Raw genomic sequence first — 18,767 nt, forward strand, 5'->3', positions numbered from 1 at the left:
TAATTTTTGTATCATTTTATATAAGAAATTAGACTATGAAAAAAAATCTGATCTTCGTGTTGTTTTCCCTTGAAAGTTCCTTTTCTTCCTACCTCTGTATTTCATGTGCCCCCCCCCCTTTTTTTTTTAACATGTAAGCAGACCTGCAATGTACTGAATCAGGAGGAAAAATCTAAATAGTAGAAATGGCAAACTTTTATTGCCTTTTGATTGTATTTTGTGGAACCAAAATTCCTGCAGCTCTCTTCTTCCTCCAGGATGACGGTGAGGAAAAGGTGGGTTCAAAGACTTATATTTTGCAATAAAAATATCAAGAAACTTTCACAAATAATCTTTAATATTGTAAATGAACCAAAGATTTTCCATTTAATGCCCTGCATTTAACTTCGCTTTCATAGTAGTTATTTAACTCATGTTTAGTAATTTTTTGTCATAAAAAGATCTGGACATGAATGAGATTTTCAAAGAATTAACATGAGAGAAGCTTCACAAATCAGAATGATTTTACTTGCATATTCAGTGTGGAATTGTTTCGAAATTATTTATCTAGGTTTCTTTCTGTGAATGGAGGACAAACTGAGGTCACTTATTATTCTGGTTAATCATTAGCCATGTTTATTTATTAGGTTAATTTGCAGAGTTCCAACAATCTTGTGTCCTTGGTCAGGAAATAGCACTAAGTCAGATATACTGATTATCTGTGCTGTGTAGAAAGAACAATGAGTTTTTCTAGATCATGTGCTTGAAAATGCTTTGTTGGGTTTTGAACCAAGGTCAGGCAATTGTTGCTAATGATAAAATACTTTCTCGGCACCCGGTACTGCTCAATTTTGCAGTGTATGAGAAAGCCTTATGATACAGTCAGCTGCTCTTGTGTCATGTTCATGTTAGAATAACCACTATGATGAATTTAATAAGAGTTGTGCTTTCTTCTTAGCTTTTATTATGATCTGTTTCGAACACCTGCAAAACTGATTCTTGTGCTCGGATGTCTACATTTCCTGCTAGCCAAGTCTACGTTACTGTTTGTGTGGCCCGATGCATTATCTGATGCTCCTTTGAGTCATAATTAGACTGAAGTGTCTCTGAGATAAGATTGTCTTTTCTCTGTTTGAAAACTACCTGGCAAAATGAGGTTCTGCTCTAAAAGTAGGACACCATGTGCTATTTCGCTGTTGTCATTGAACTGTTAGAAAATACCAAATCAGAATATTAGTAATTAAGAAACCTTTCATTCTCCAGAAGGTAAAGGAAAGCGGTGTGCACATGCATGCTCACAGCATCTTGTCTCTTTCCCTCCAAAGATGTGTCTCTCTGATACGAGTGGCAAGTCATTCTATAAGGGGAATTCAGCTGAAGACTGCAAAATGCTGAATTTGCCTTTGATTGTCAGTTCACCCCAGAATGCACTTTTGCTTTTAGTGGCTTTTCCATTTCCTCGCAGGCACAGAATTGTACTTGCCTTACTTCACAGGCAGCCATTATATCTGTTTTATCCATGTACGAAGCATAGGAGAAATAACTTATCAGGATATCTATCATTTTAAGAAGGACAAACTTCTAAAGTCTACAAATAATGCAATTCCCTTTGGCTGACTGATTTCAGTGCAAAGAACAGAAAGAGTTCTTTTCTTAAACTGAAAGGAATGTATCTGAATGATAGATAACTGCAGTTCAAGTAGAAACGCTTTTAGAAGTTGCTTTATGGAGGATTGGCTCACTCTGTCTCAAAATCCTACTCCTATTCAGTGTAACTGAAGGTTAGTTCCTCAGGTGGAAAAAAAAAATGATAAAGAAGGAGAAAGCTCTCCTCCTCCTGCTCTATTTGTGACAGTGAGCTGCTGAAAGAGCAAAGCTCTGTGCAAGTTAGACAGCTACATTGCTATCTGGTAGCTTGGAGCAGTGTCACGGATGCAGCAGGTGTGTCATTGCAATATTTACAATGCCTGTGCTCCCAGCTAACAACAATCATCGCATCTCTCTTGTTCCCTCTGATGCCTCACATGTGCCAGAGATACACAGCATTAGTACTCTGGTCATGTCTTGACTACATCACACGCAATCTCATCCTGGCCCCGCTGCCAGGAAAAAAAATCATACTTGGCTGCAGGTGTGCCCAAGGGCTGTCTCTTCAATTTAACACATAAGTATTTAAAGAAACTTACCATGTGCTTGAAGTGTTTGTCCTTCTTCCTTCCCTTCTTGTTTTCTTCTATTGTAATCTTGCATGTGTTTTCCTGTTATGTAGTAACTGTTTTCTTCCCAGTGCAAGTTTTGGTGTGTGCTATTAAAGTACATATCCTGCAGCGCAATATCGGCTGCTCCTCAGTAAGAGATGGTGAGCATTTATGGATGGAAACATCTTTAGCAAATGCGATGCCCTCTTTCTTTCATCTTCAGTTATTTTTTCACTTTTGTGTTTTAGTGCAGCAATCCCAAATCCTTCGTTCTCTTCTCGCTAAATACAGTATGAGAAGCTGGAAGAGCCATATAGTCATCTTCCTGACTGATGCTACAGAACAGCCAGCAAGAGCAAATATGCCCCTGCGTGAGGAAGTGAGGATTATATGAACACATAGAGAGAAAAAGAAACCTTAGTGGGCAAAAGGACTTATATAAGATCATGTTAAACCAGCAACTGTTGTAGAAGTTAAGTCTAAAGTAGCTGGAAAAACAGGGAAAGACTATTTGTGAGACACTTATAATATTAATTTTTAGCAGCAGATTCTAACTGGGGATACAGGCCTATGTAGAGGAGGAATTCTAACTCCCATCAGGTACACAGTGTTTTGGGATGAGGCAGGCAAACCCAAGAGATATTTGCTGGAGTAAGCAAATAAAGAACTTTGGGACTGAAGAGTCAAAAACCGCCAAATTGCTGCTGTCTGGGAGCAAAGTTATAATTTTGTTGTGGGATGCGCTGGAATGGGACAGCTTTGCTCACCATTTGTTTGAGCTCTGCCCTTATACAGGTTCTTGCCCTTACAAGAATGAAATTTCCATCTGCTTATTCATTTGTTATCTAAAATTGGCTACATCTCCCTTGGAAAAACACAGAGAACAATACAAAGCCACGTATGTAGAGCTGGGTTATAGACCTTGGGTTTTTTTTTTTTCCCTCCCCGATAAATTATTGAAATACTTTTGTTTATTCCCTCACTTTTCTACTAACCTTACGTAGGATATTACAGCTCCAAATGTAAGCTGTAGAAACAAAGAAATTGAAATAAATTCACTGGAATTTACCCACTGTCAGAAACCAAGTATTTTTTTTTGCAATTTCCTTGTTCGAATTATTGAGATGAAAATCCAAAAGGATACCTCCAAGTATTTAAATTATCTGGTTTTCATTTTTCTTATTCCAATATTAACATTTCTTAACCCAGGTTTTAGAGAACGGTACGTTTTTCTTAGGTGTCAATACCCGATTCAAAGATACTTGCTTAAAGAAAACAACCCTTATTGAACCCAGCTGGCTGTGGATGAGGCTCCTACTGTTTATTTCAGAATAAAAATAAAATTTGATTCTCAAACAGAATTTAAGAGTTATTTTGTATAATTCTACCCTAAAGTGGCATGTGGCCTAAAACCACTGAACTAAGTGGAAATCATTCATCAGGACAGCAAGGAACAGCAAAACGTTTTGATTTCCTCAGTGATATTCCCTTTTGCTTTTCCCTTGTGGAATAAACAGAGAGATGTTCTTGCCAGAAGAGTGGGTAGATTTGTACTAAAGCTTAACAGCAAATGTCAAACTATAGAAATGTCACAATCTTGAAAGCTTTCGAAGTATATAACTAGATAGATTATTATTTTGCTGTATCATTTCTCTGAAAACTTTATCATAATCCACTATGCAATCTTGTATTGGGCACAAATACTGTGCTACATGGCAATTTCTTCTTCTAAATTTAGCAGCACAGCTTTGTAACATTAAGCAGGGGAAGGCAAAAGAAAGTTTGGGTGGATAATTCCTCTCTCCCTGTAAAGAATGTCTTTCAGAAACAGTCATGCCAAAGAAATGCTCAGAGCTGTGAGTCACAGCGTTGGTGGGTTGAACCTTTATTCTCTGCAGGTACATGGGTGTACATTTTCAGGATTATTCGAATGTAGAAGTATTATTTGTAATAAAAACATATATTTAGGATAATGGCAGGACTATAATCTCTGAAAATCTGCATTCTAAAGAAAGATTACGACCTGACACTTGACACCTAAGAATAAATTTGTACTTTTAAAGAATATTTTAAAAGAATCACTTAAAATATTCCTCTTGAAATGCAAAAGACATGGAAACTAGACTTTCTAGAATAAAACATCAGACACCTGTATTCAAGATCCCTACCATACACATAAAACCTGAGAAGTGGTGCTTCTGGTGAATTCTGCAGTCCTTTTGTTTTGCATGTCTGACTTTTCCATATTGATTTCTCTTTCCCTTCTGCCTCTGTCCCTTGTTTTCTAACTCTAGCCTTGTTATCCCTTTCAGTTCTTTTTTTTTAACTCATGCCTTTGTCCTGTTCTCATCTTCCCTGTTGTTTTGCTTGCTTTTTCTTTTTTTATTCCCTTCAGAGCACAATTTTTTTATTTTGCTGTTCATTTTTTCCTTCCGACTTACAGTTTCTAAGAAATGCCACAACCATAGGCTATTCCTTCTGAAAAAGAAGTGGGACTGAGCAGTAGTTAAAGCCAGTTATGCTGGTACTTAGCATTAACTTTTAAATATAATTCTTACCTTTATATTACATTCACCTTCTATTTCTAAGTATCCTTGAAGAATTATCCTAGGGAAAAATTTTAATACTAAGTGCTTTTTGGCCTTTTTGCTCTTGTGGATGAATTGGGAATTACATTCATTTTTAACCAAAAAGATGTGTCTTCTGTCAAAAGTCTTTTTGAAGGTTAACTTCACTTGAACTGTCTAAGGAAGCTGTATTGCCAAAGAGCTACATTTTATCATCTGAAATGCTTCATTCTAGTTTGACATAGCTGGTATGAGAAAACCATAGGTGTAGCCTATATGTTAATCTCTACTCAGCAGCGCAGGGTAAAGGACCAATAGTTGTGTTACTGAATAATGGAGACTGCTGGTAGAGCTTCGCCCACCTGGCTCCCGAGCCAGCAGGCGTGGAAGTTAGCAGATGGGCTTCTCTTGCACTCATCATATCTCTCTGTTAAAGGCTCAGGGCATGACTGTAATTATGGGATCTCTGAGAGCTATACAAAGCCTTTGCGGAGACAGTTGAAAATGACAATAAATGAGAATGGTAGCTTTTAACATCTTTGTGCAGGAATTAGTGACACTCACTCTCTCTCCCTTTCTGTCTCTTTCTGTTTGTAAGAGTTGGGGGTGAACCAGTGTTGTATTATTTTTCCTTTCTCTCGGGTAGGTACTGTTTTGTGAATACATGGGCAGGCAGCAGCAATTGGGCTCGCTTCGGTCCCCAGCCTTCTGGTTTCCTGAACACAGAATTTACGCCATATCTGATTAATAGTTGGATTAGTTTTATACTGGAATTTAAAACGTATAAATTATTTAAGCCGATTGATTACATACTACCACAGAGCAGAGCTTCTTAGATTGTTTTCACTCTTCATAGCCTCCATCAGGAATGTACTGCAACTGTGCTGTCCTTCATCTCTAGACCTTCTGTTTTTCTGAGCTTTCAAAGTTTCTTCCCCTTACCAAAATGGAATTTAAATGAAGGTGTTTAATTTTTAATTCTAGAAATATAATAAATTTTGGATTTGTAAAAATGTTAAGGTGCCAGTTGTAATGCAGCCATCATTTATAGCTTATAACAGGAAAGGATACTTGTGGTCAAAGCCGTACCATATTCTGAACAGCCATGCACTCTCAGCTTTAGTGGTATTTTTATCCAAGTTAGATGCACTCTGCAAAATAAACAAAAGAATAAAGTGAAATGCATTTTTATAACATAAATAAAACATGAAGTTCCAATATTAAAAATACATGTCAAAGGAAATTACAATTAACTGCTTGCTTTTTTCCATTTTTAAAAAAAATTTAAACCCCCTCTTTCCTGCACTAATGTTAGCTCTGTGAGTCCAGGAGCAAATTGGCTCATATAGCACATTTCTTATTGCTATATACTAATTGGAAGAGTGCAGCATTTACTTTTATTAATGAATCCAATTTTATTAAGCAGCTGAGAAGCACTACATTATGAGATCAATAAAGTGATATTTTGATTTAATTGCCATTGTGGGACTACAGTTTACTCCTACAAGATCAGATGCTATTTGTGTATGGCTTACAAAATGTCATTCGTAAAGAGATTGTGATATTCTAGTAATTATGGCACTACTTGCTGTTCTTTCTGTGCTTTTTTTTCCGAGGGGAGAAAACAGCAATATTGGAGAAGTAAGGGTAATTTATAAGCATCAAAAAGCATCAACCCACTGCTTTTCATGCTGCAGGCTAATTCTGGAGTGTGCTGCACAGGTAGAGAGATGGACTGTCCCTTTACCCAGGGTCAGCATTTGGAATTATATGTTAGACAGTCTTGTACAAAGACAGTGTGATCTTACTCTGGGCATCACATCAGTCCTGGTGGAAGAACTAGCGGCAGGATGGAATTAATAATGAGATTGACAGTTCTCCAAGGATACTTCATTATTGTCTTGTTTCTGTTTTGCTGCAAGTTAGATTATTTTTTTTAATGGAAATATTTTTCTTTATGCCATTTTAAACCAATTTAATAATTTTTGTTTTAATCTAACAACACATTAGAAACATAATTTCCTGTGATGCATTAACATGCAGGTAAATTGACTTTTGCCTTTTTGTAATAGATCAACTTTGAAACTCTGTGTAATTATGTACCCTGCGTGCTGCTTATTAGAGTTAGCTTTTGGTGCTTATACTCTCAATGTACGTGATATGCAGCAAACTGACTGCTCTTTTTTATTTTTATGTATTATTTTCTACACAATAATATACATTATTATCTGTAGGGTGCATTATGTAATTCAGTTCTTTCAGAACCGAGTTGTGAGAGTCCATCAATAAATAGATGGATATGAATATTAGGCTATTATTTCTTCTGTTTATGCTTATGATAATGATTTGATGATCAATACATCGAAGGAAAGGCAATATAGAATTGACACAAAGAAACTGAGACACACTTTTGATGGATGACATCATAGCATGGTAAAATCCAGATAGTAGTTATGTATTAAAAGGCTTTACACCTTTGGTAGGCAAGGAGCTCTGGGTTCCAGGTCTTACAGCTCAAACTAGAATTTGCTGCTAGCTAACTGAAAAAAAGTAGTGAATGAGTTAGTCCAGAATAGAGCAATAAGCATAATCAGAAGTCCAAAACTAATTGTATGCATGGAATTGTTGACTAAATAAATCCAGTTCCTTCAGATGACAGAAAATTAAATTTGTGGAAGCAGAAAGAAGGAAAAGATGAAGAGGTAGGAAAGGAAAAGAGTTGTGGAGCCAGGTAGCTGCTATAGTCTGTGACACAGTGTTCATGAAATGGAAAGTCTTTAAGGCTTTTTCTGCCCCTAAAAATCCAGATCTGTTTACAGATATGGATAGAGAAGTTCCCACAGCATAATTCTCTTTGTCCTGGTAATTAGAGTGGTCATAAAGGGGAGAGAATCAAATCGCCATGGCAGACCTTGTGGCTTCCCTATCCTGCCTGAGCACTCGAGCTGAGAAGGGAGGAGCCTAGAGGCTTATTTTCCTCTAGTTTTGCTGTTTTTTAAACATCTTATTCTTGAAGAGTTGGTTCTTTTTTCTGATTCAGTCTCCCCTAAGCTCCAATTGAGTTTGGGTATGCTTAACCTCTGATGTCGAATGTATGGCCTGTAAAATGATGTTCTAAGGTGCAGCAGTATTACCTGTGTATTGGTACCCCTGTAGTTATCACAACTTTTAGTTCAGAGCATACTCCGTTAGTCCTGCAGGGTCTCCGTTCGGTCAAACGCTATGCCATTTTGCTAAGAACTCAAAACATAATCAAGGTTTTATTTATCTTTTCTCGGAAATTAGAGGCTCGCATTTGATCATGTATAAGGTTTGTTTGTGCCAGCGCCTCTGTCTGAACTTCCCTGTGTATGGCTGTTGCTTTTGTTTCCCTAGGAATCTGGAAAGGCCAACAGCATTCTCTTAAATGGATGATGCTAACACGGGATAAGTGCAAGAAAACCAACTTCTGTTACTGTGAAGACACACTACTATAGGGAGAAAATAAAAAGTAGATGCATTAAATAAAAGCATCATATTAGAAACAAAGGGAGAGAAAAAAGGCAACAAAGAGGAAGAAGAAGAATGAAAGAGTGAGATAAGATGTAACAGAAAATTAAAAGAAATAACCTGACGTAAATTGAATAACTGTGATAGATACTGGCTTAAAAAAATGAGTGGTACAGAGAATGCAGCAGAGGTCTTAACTAGTAAGAGGTTAGATGACAATACAGAAGTCAGACAAATGAAAATAGAATGCCACAGGGGGAGATAATCAGAATAATCAGAACTATCTTCCAAGCTAAAAATTACTACTATAAGGAATGCTGACTTGGACATGATAGGGCATGAAAGGTGTTATATTTATTTACACTTTCTGTGTTGTATTGCTGAGTTTAGTCAACAGAGATAGGTGTTAATTTACAGGGCACAGCTGGGACACTAGATGTGTTATGGTTTTTCATAAACGTGATTATTTTCATTTTTAATAAAAGGAGAAAATTATATATGCCTATTGACTTCTGAGGAAATCAGATTTTCACAAAACATGCAGTCAGTCATTTTCATACTGCATTCACCGTTACCAGATCTTTGACAATTCATGAGTGCTGCAAAGTAGAAAATCTATGAAATTATATATCTTTAAAATCTAATCAGGATTAGATTAAGATTAAGTTTCTGTGTCCTGGCTTTAGTCAGAATTTTGGGGAGAGACGTTGCAAGAATTCTACTAAAATGCATAGGAGAGTGATGTTAATGATCAGTTCCTTCAGACAAAGAATAAATCAGTATTTCGGTAAGATGTAATGGAGTTTTATGTTAACCCTTTTAATAGTGACCCAGATATAAAACTAAGGATACGGCCAGACACGAATAATATTCTTACTCCTTTTTTTCAAAGAAACATAAGGACACTTAGGTGCCCAAATTCCTTTCTGTTTCAATGGAAGCCGAGACCCTAAATGTCTTCATATGTGTGCAAATGTGTAAAAGTTGCTTACTCAGTAGGTAAGATATATTAAAATTCTGCCTAATGATATCTTTAAAGTATTTTCAAGTGAGTGGAGTATTTTATTCATGTCTTGCCCTAGTTTATTTTCTATGTGTTTGTCACTGCTGGGTGATTTCAATTTCCATTCCAGTTGTGCAGTCTGAAAAGAGCGCAGGGGATGGCACTGCCTAGAAACACCGACAGTCTTAGGTGCTTTTTGCTTTGGCAACTTGTCAGCTGGAGTGTTGCTTTTCCCTGGTTCTTCTGCTGTTCCATGTACCATGCTGAAGCACATCAGGTGCTTCATGGACTCTATAAATGTTTGCTGTTGTTGCAGGTAGTGCTGCATTTGAAATGCCATACAAGTAAGGCAAAAAAGGGAGAGTGACAGATGAACAGCTGTAGCTTGTTCAGTAGCCTCCTTTAGTTTAAAATGTTTAAGTGCACAATGTAATTTCTTGGTGAAAATATTTCTAACTGAATTTCTAACTGAAAAATATTTTCAGGAACTTGACCTACTAGAATTGAACACTACTCCTTCTCCTTTTTAATCCGGGGAATTAAACATTGTTCTCATTTTCATAAATACAGTGTGTGGAAGGTGATAAAAATTTGGATTTATCAAGCAATACCTCCATTATTTTCTTTATTAGACCTCTCAGGCTGTCTTCACATTTGTTTATCTTTTTTTTTTCTAAAATTCTAACATTTTTAGTTGCAGAATTTTCATGAGTGCATGCACATTGAAAAATCTCTACGTATTTCTCCCCTCTTTATATCTTGCACAATGAAGGTACTTTGCAGCTCCTTTTTATTTTTAACTTGTCTGTTTTAAACATTTTTAGCTATAACGCTAGTTTTGACAAGCATGGTCTGCCAACAGCTGAATGATATTAAATAGAGCATGTATGTCTAAAATCCTGACATACCTGGCTTGCAGCTTCTCCTTTCAGATCTTCATCCGGATCTATGAAAACTCTGTTAAAAAAAACCAACAATGAAGACATGTAGTGATGATCTGATGTATATTAGACAGCTTTGAGGACAGAAATATTTCTTCTATGTCATTCATGTCCTACTAGGTGAGAAAAGCTGGCAAAACGTTAAGATCACTTTTTAAATGAAATTCTTAAGTTTTTAGGAAATGAGATTTTTTCACCTCTGCTCCTAACACTTGAGATTCCATCTTTACGTTGGCTTGTGTCCACACCTGGGGAAACACAATCAAGTCATTAACCTGTGCTGTGAAATCCTTAATTACTGGTAGAAGAAAGTTGTTGAGTTGGAAAGATCTGTAAAGTGTAGAACTGCAAGACTCTGGAGTTTCTTGTCTCTGCTGTGTTATGCATGGCTTGCAGCATCTGGACAGGCCCTGGTGCGTAATGTGCAGGTGGCCAAACCAGAGGCGAAAGGAGATTGCAGTAGGGGATGTGCAACATGATGAAATCCTGAGTAGCACTTTGATAATATGGACAGAAAAAAAAAATTGCAGTTAAAAATGATGTGGTGGAAGAATTGACGTATTTTGAATATGGCTGATATTTGGACTGAGGAGAAATGCAACTGAAAAAATGTTATGAATTGAATGACAGAGGCTTGTGCTCATGTTCACACCAAGAAAGGAAGGAGAGTAGTGAGGGATGATGAATAACAAACCTTCTTATCACCGGAATCTGAAGCCCACAGCGAGGGTAACCAACAACCCCCAACCGCCTCACAAACTCCCGCATGGTATCAGGTCCACCAAGTTAATGCAGAATTTACTGATGCAAAGAAAATGTACTCTTCTGTAGATATTCATTCAATGCTGCTTTACTGTTTTTCTGACAGTCTTCCTTCTTGACTATATTTTTCCTTTTGGTAATAACACATCAAAATAGATTTTAAAATAATATGTAATAATAACAACTATGTACCTCAGCATTCTTTTCTGTAGATATTATGCATTACGGTCTTATTCACTTAGAGACAATGACAGGAACTATATGCAAAGTATCATAGAATGGTTTGGGTTGGAAGGGACCTCAAAGCCCATCCAGTTCCAACGCCTGCCATGGGCAGGGATACCTCCCACTGGATCAGGCTGCCCAAGGCCCCATCCAGCCTTGTCTTGAACCCCTCCAGGGATGGGGCAGCCACAACCTCCCTGGGCAACCTGGGCCACTGCCTCACCATCCTCAGTGTGAACAATGCTTTTTATATGTAAATACTGAATTGAAGGAAAAAAAAAGATGTTTGTTTCTGTTATAGCTCTTGAGCCTCAAAAAAATTTGAGTCCTTCAGGAATAGATATTTATATCTTTTTATTAAAAGTAACAGTCCTGGTGCTGACTCAACTAGGAGATGGAACGAATAGTGGGTTTTTTTGTTTTGTTTGTTTTTTTTTGTTTTTTTTTTCCTTGTCCTATTGATCTCTAAATTGCTAGAAAATGGTTCTGATGGCACTAAGCTATTCATTAGTTTGGAGCAAAGCAAGCTAAGTACTTTCCATTTCATTAAAAAGAAAATATTTACATGGGGAAAAGAAAAAGAAGCATTGCATTGAGGTTTAACCAGCTACTTGACATCGGCTTTGTTATTGTAATGTGGAACAGTGGTGTCCAGGGTCTTTGCTGTTCAAAACTAAGTAGTGTAAGACAGCCCTGTACTGCGTGTGTTACAACAACAACAGGATGCAAAGGCTGAAACAGTGGCACAAACACAGGTGTGATGATCCCATACTCGTAAATCTGGTCAGAATCAGGAAAAGGTTCGCAGTCTCCTAAACACAATTATATGCCCTGCTTATTAGACTACGCTTATTTCCTAGATGTAGTCACTATTTGGCAGTATAAGAGAACACCAGCAAGACAATAGTTAAGAGCCTGCACAGTTCAGGAAATAAAAAAATCCAAAGCATTTACGCATGATAGGTGTAGCTGAAAGGCTACAGCACAAACTTCCCCATGCTCTCGTCTCCTTAATGGGCTTGACTTGACCTCAAAGAATCAGTCTCCTGGGACAGAAGTAATTTAGCCTTGATGCAGTTCTGAACTTAGTGGAGTTGAGAAACTGCCAGTTCTGACTGATTGTGTGAGTTGGAGTTGTGATGCATTTATTATAGAAAGACAACAGAAAAGATTTCACTTGGGACTGAAAGGACTAAAAGGAAATGTAAAAGAGGGTAGGCGCTGGGGCCAATAGGAACCGGAATTTCTGGCTGTGAAGATGTTTCACTAACAGTGATATAACTGCTAACTAATCACTGACAAGAGCAGTCCTCTGGCATAGAAAAAAAATCTGGATTAACACAGTTTTGCAGAATTTTGGTATGCTTAAGCTTTTCCGCATACATAATTTCTAATCCTTATAGTTCGAGGTGGTAGCCATTTTGCCTTGTTTATTCTGCAGACAGCAGAGTATGATAACGTGGAATGGATGAAAATACTCACATGAAATACCATTTAAAGCCAGAAAAACCTGCAGTGAATATCTAGCAAAATAACCATTCTGTAATAGGTTTTTCACATATGCAAAAGAAGACTTCTATGCCACATGAACGCAGTGGAGCCACAGCTGATGCGTTCTTTTAGTCTGGTCTCCACTCATTTAAAACACAAGGTCAGATGCCATTGCTATTTTTCTCGTGAAATACTATCTTTCTACTGGAAATTGAGTGTGGAGAGCACAACCTTACCTATTGATTAAGGTCCTTTGGGAAAAGGACCAGATCATTCTTTGCATTCTATGGGAGAGTTTTAAAATGCATTAAAATAACAATATATTTTTGTAATAATTTTAAGATTAACAATTTGATTAAGTATGTGTTAAGCAGACTCAGTTTACGTTGTTCTGGAATTGAGGCTAATTATTTCATATCCAAACACAGGCTTGGGAGCCTAACATCAGGCACCTAGCAGTGAAAATCATGGTCTGCTATAATTAACTCTGATGTACTTGACATGAACTAGAATGCTATTTTTAAACTGCAAATGTTGAAAAAACAAAGCATAACAAATTATATGAGACAGTCAATACAACTGTAATTAAGCACAGGTATGCACTTCAAGTTTACATCCTGACTTCCTCAAAAGACCTTCTATATCTATGCTGTAGCCACTAGAATTTGCAAGCTTAAAATGCATATAAATTACTATGAAGGCTGCTAAGAAATATTCTGTTGTTAATATTTATGTAAACATCTTTTCCCTTTTAAGCTTCTCAGTTTTCAGTTTCTGTGAGGAGATCTAGTGGATGGTCAGAAAAGTATTTCTTAGTATTTTTTTCCTCCCTTTTTTGCTGTCAAATTGGTCTCCTCCTGTTATCAGGTTTTACTACTTCTCTTTTCTGTCCTTCTGTTCCACTTTCCTGGTTGATCTCTATTCCTTGTTCATTCATTCTTGGCTATTCTAAATATTGTATGCTTTTGTTTCTGCCTTTCTATTTTTACATCTTTTTATTTTATACATTAATCATTTAGGATTATGACTTTTCCATAAAAACAAGTGCAGTGAATCTTTAATCAGAGCTACGTAGTAGTGGAGTTTATCTACTCTTTAGTAATGTTTAGGCTCTTGTAATGTCTTAGATTCAAATGCCTTAGTTATAAAGGAATTCAAAGCCCTGAAAGCTGTTCTGTTTTGTTCTTTGTTAGTGTGTTTCTTTGTTTGGGGGTGATGTGGTGTGTGAGTTTTTTTGTTTTTAAATGATGGCTGGATCGAAACTTGGATTCAGAGATTGTTCAAAGCTGCTCTATTCAAAATCTGGAAGAGGAGCTTATGACTTCAGCCAGACTCTAGCAATTAGGCCTAAGCATTGCTAGGAACTGAGCATTAGTTTGCAGAAGTACCCTTTACAATTGATGATATTTAAATCCCTGTGTGCTACCAAGTGCATAATTTTTTTTTTTAGCAACAGTCAGAATGCATTGGGTAGTAAGAAGAGGAATTTGTCACTGAATACAAAGCAGTTGATGACATCTTTTCTTATGTGGTTTGAAATGAAGATGGATGAAGAGATACATCCTAAGTTGTCAGGGGAATCAGCTGTATGAAATACAAGCCCAAAACCATAGGAATATAGAGTAGCAAATCACTATTCAGGCATGGCAACTTTTAATTCTCTCACTTCACCACAAAGGCAAACTGGAGGATAAAATCTCTGCTTTCTATAGTGAAGCCACAGAACAATGTACGGACTCGCGTCTTCCCGAGGGTCTAGGCAGGCAGAGCAGAACTTCTGGTGTCTATACTTAGAAGTGTGATTCTCGTCCCTCTTTCACTTTAGGTGCCAGGAACTCTCCAAATACAGGAATTTCTCTGCAATCTGAATCCTAATAACTGAAATTCTACTTCTGGGTCTATCTAGGCTTTCTGTTTTTGCAGAATGGAGTCTGGTTCATGCAAGTTGAACTGGAAAGCCTCAAATTGAGGTGATTCCACAGCACATCTCTCAGAGTGCCATAAATACTGGTCTGAAAGCGATACGGATGATAGCACTATCCACTGTCCTGCTGATGTTGTCCAGATATACCAAACACCTTTCAACTTCAAGCACCAATGAAGGCCCAAGAAACAGTTGATTATATGCACATTTATTGTAGCTAATGATTTAATGAACAAAATGTCAGGCTTGGGAAAATTTACAAAAGACATGTCTCCTAATGTAAGTAACAATCTTGTGTGGTCTAAGTGTGTGCTGGCGAATGTGTACCTGATGGAATGTGATATTACAGAGCTGTTGCATAAGGGTCAGAATTAGCCGCTCCCTCTTCTAGATCAGTGGGGAAACAAGGGGAAATTTCAAGAGTGAAAAGTCTGCCTTCTTTTTCCATTTCTGGCCTCATTTTTTATAGTGGGGATAAGACACTTCCTTCACCCATTGCTTGTCTTGTGTATTTATCTTGCAAGCACACATCCTTCACTATATTTTTGTACAAAATCCTGCTTAGCAGAGTTATGATTTTGTTTAGAGCCCTAGAAGTGCTGCTGTAAAATAATTAATAACAGTATTGGCTTTTCTTGTCAAAGGTTTTACTGGAAGAACTCCGCTTCTCAGTACAACTGCCTCAGCCTTCTGCTGGCTGTCTCGCTGTAACTAAAAGTCCTCAGGCCTCAGCTTATATCTCAAAAACTGCACATACCAGGAAGGGTTTTTTGACTAAGTGATTTATAACCCAATTTTCAAAGATGGCCATTAAACAGCATTTGCAACAGGAGTCTTGAATATTTTTGCATGAATAAATCTGAAGCTCATAGCTATCCATCATCAGCATATTGCATTCAGTACATAATTATTAACTGTAAAGAGTAGGAACATGAGCAAAATCCAAAAAAGATTGTTTCACCATCTCTAATAAATCATTACAATTGAAATTAAAAAACCTTCAGGATAAATAATGATTGCTCAGACCATTCTTCTTGTCCACGTGGCAGTAAGTGTGATGTGTATGCCTAACAAACTGACACCTAAAATCTGCTTTTGCTTCTAGATTGCTGTATTCTGCTACATATTGCTATTGCTGTGGACTGATGCTGTCAAAACCAGCTGCTATTTATAGTGTAATATTTTCATTGACATAAACCCCCACGGAGAATTATGGCATGAGTATAAATCTTCAAAGTTCAGATCAACCTGTCTCTTGTTTAAATAAATGAAAACATTTTAGTTTAGATTTAAGGCAAGAATAAACACTTGTGTCTCACAGTAGAAAGAACAAATCAGTTTAATTTCATGCTGAGAAGGATTACAATAAATTATCAGGTAAATGATGCTTTCTAAATGATTATGACAGCTGTTTGTTATGTGGCTAATGCTTTCTATCTTATATACACAACATCCTGCAAGTGAGCAAAGAGTATGATTTTAAACCTGTAGAATCATGTGAGTAAGAGATGTGTGCTGTAGTTTGACTTTTGAACTTGTAATTTCATAAAACTGCTAAGACAATTTTTTTGAAAATGCTACTGTAAAGCATTAATCCTGGGGTCAAGCTCAATGGATTGTTCTGGGTGGACAAACAGAGAACTACTGGGCTGCAGAATTGCAAATTACATTAATATGATAAGAGTGTAAATGCTTCCCAAGTTAAAGAAAGGTTGCAATGCATGAAGGTAATGCATTAACGGAAATAGAAGATAAGACTGAAGAAGGAACTGTGTAGTGCTCTATAACAGATCCACAAGTTATCGTCTCTAGATGTGATCTTAAGTATCAAAAAGATTGTGAAATTGTGGATAATGTCACTGCATAAAATTTCACCAATCGCTTCTCTACAGCTGTGCAGCTGTGCGAAGTAAAATGCTAAAATTTAAAAATAGATGAGGGCTTGCATTTACATTTGCATCATGCACTTATGCGGAGAGGAACTAGAGTGATGAGCTGGATCTTTAGATATCTGGTATCTGATTCTCTATTCTGCTAAATCCATTTTCTCTTGATATCAGGAGAGGGACTAAAATAGTTTGGTCACCTTAAAGTAAGAAGGTATATCTGTATGGCAGAACGTAATGTCAGGTGTCTTACAATCATGACAGTATGGCCCTCCAGGTCAGGAGTTCTGAGAAGTAGTGATTTACATCCCTAAAATGCTTTTGGCACACACAGTAGGTTATGAATGTCATTGTGCTTCATGAATATACCTGTAGTGAAGAATAAGGCCTCTTTCTCAAAAACATGAACTAAAGTCATCTAAAATGAGCATCTTGCAACTTCTGTTGAAGTTTTTTTAAGTTTTCTTATTCATGTATGCTTATAGTCACATGTTGTTCCTGTACCTCCCATTGCACAGTGGTACGTGATCCAGGTATCACCTTCTATTTTGCTGTTTATAGCTCTGCTTTGCTGAGTAACGATTCACTTGAGTGTTTTATTTTTCTCCTCCTGCTTTAGGGAGGGAAACCCCATTCATAAAATGGTATGTTTTAGTAATCCAAATTTAGATTAATAAACTTCCTGTTTTAAAGTGTGTGGGAAAACTCCAGTACTCTTCCTCTTTTCCTTATCTAGAAAAATGTTTATCTTGGATGTAGTTATTTTTCCAGGAATGTGGTGATGTTCAGACCCCCTTGGCAGTCTGGCAAAGCTTTGTTCTGTTCCCATTCCTTAGTAAGCACTGGATTGTATGTGGTGTGCTTGTGTGTCAGCCATTCCTCTCCCCCTGCCCTTGAAGAACAATTTTTCCTCATACTTTTTTGTAAGATGCTCCTCATGGTTTTTGTGTAGTCCTTGTAGTGTGATAAGAGGTGTTCACAAAGTGCTCAGCATCAGCTTAACCGTTCCTATTCAAGCCCACATCACCAGTGTTATTGGCTTCAAAAAGAACAAAGTTAGACCAGCACTGAGTGTTTCTAAAGAGCATTTCCTTAATATTTTTGCTGTCTCTTGGCATTCCGGAGCTACGTAGGGATGTGTTGGTGATTTTTAATTTTCTGGTTATCATTGTGCTGGCATCACTCACCCAACACACACTGGTATCACTGTCATTTGCTGTTTTCTCAGTGAAAGAAATAGATCGTTTCATGCAGCTCATTTATGTAAAATCTGAGATCTATAGAACAAGGTGAACATTTTGCTGCCCGCTTTTCAAGCGTTCTATAAGTTCCTTCTTATTTTGAAGAGCAGGAAGGACAGAGGCTACATGGCCATAGTCAGTTAAGTCACTGCCCTTCTCAGTTGTGCTCGTACTTGAACAGGTATGTGAATGCTTGTGGGCAATCTGATATTTATGGGAAAAGGACAGGGAAGCTTGAAAGGATTGTAATTCTCCTAAATTTTTATTTAACCTTAGCTACAGAATAAACCCAACTCCTAAATCCTCAGCAAATTTAAAAGTCGTGATAACTTAATTGCTACCAGCAGGCTTCTAAAATGAATCTCTCATGCTAACAGTAGACTCTTTAATATTAAAAGATTACAAAATTATTAAAAATTGGGTTTGTTCTAAATCAGAAAAAGTCTTTTCAGGCTCCATTGAGATGCAAACGTCTGGAGAAAAATGTGGTTACAAGGTGTCACGTCTCTTAGGAATTGCATGTGATTAGAGGCAGTGAAAAATAATAATGTGAGAACGAATGTAACTTGGATAATTTTGTGAAACCACAAGAATAGTCTAGATGTGAAGAATGTGCATGATAGTAGCTGGGATATACAGTGTAATTATTGCTTTCTCAGTGAGGCTGCATTTTGCTATTTAGTTTTTGCCTGAGTTTTGTGTGTCAGGTGATAAGTAGGACTTCTAGAATAAGAAGACCCCTTGATATCATCTTACAGCATCGGTGCAGCATTGATTTAGGAAAAAGGATGGGATTTGGTACGTATTTTGGTACTAATGAGGTTATTTCTTCTGAGTACCAACCTAGTGAATACCAAGAATGTTGATCTTTTGAAATATTACTGGATCACAGCAGAGTGGCAGTCTGTAACGAGGTGACTGTGATGCATTCCATTTAAATTCTGCCCTGTTTTGATTTTCCTTACTTTAAGCCAAATGATCTTGTACTTTGAATAGAACCTATTGGGAATGATATCAGCCTACATGTGTTAAGGAGAAGTGACTATGCAGACAGAAGGAGA

The 18,767-nt window shown here is 37.1% G+C and overlaps 1 protein-coding gene across 1 annotated transcript in view; it reads right to left on the minus strand.

Moving 5' to 3' along the window:
* The window catches only part of SLC9A9 (solute carrier family 9 member A9), a 192,820-nt gene that overhangs the window by 47,542 nt on the left and 126,511 nt on the right, over positions 1-18,767 (minus strand). Inside the window, exons 13-14 of the mRNA XM_009565945.2 lie at positions 10,145-10,193; positions 5,816-5,895 (exon numbers count right to left, since the gene is read on the minus strand). Coding sequence (XP_009564240.2) covers positions 5,816-5,895; positions 10,145-10,193 — 129 coding nt within the window. The remainder of the gene's footprint in view (positions 1-5,815; positions 5,896-10,144; positions 10,194-18,767) is intronic.

Source organism: Cuculus canorus, chromosome 9, assembly GCF_017976375.1.
Source record: "Cuculus canorus isolate bCucCan1 chromosome 9, bCucCan1.pri, whole genome shotgun sequence".
Taxonomy (NCBI): domain Eukaryota; kingdom Metazoa; phylum Chordata; class Aves; order Cuculiformes; family Cuculidae; genus Cuculus; species Cuculus canorus.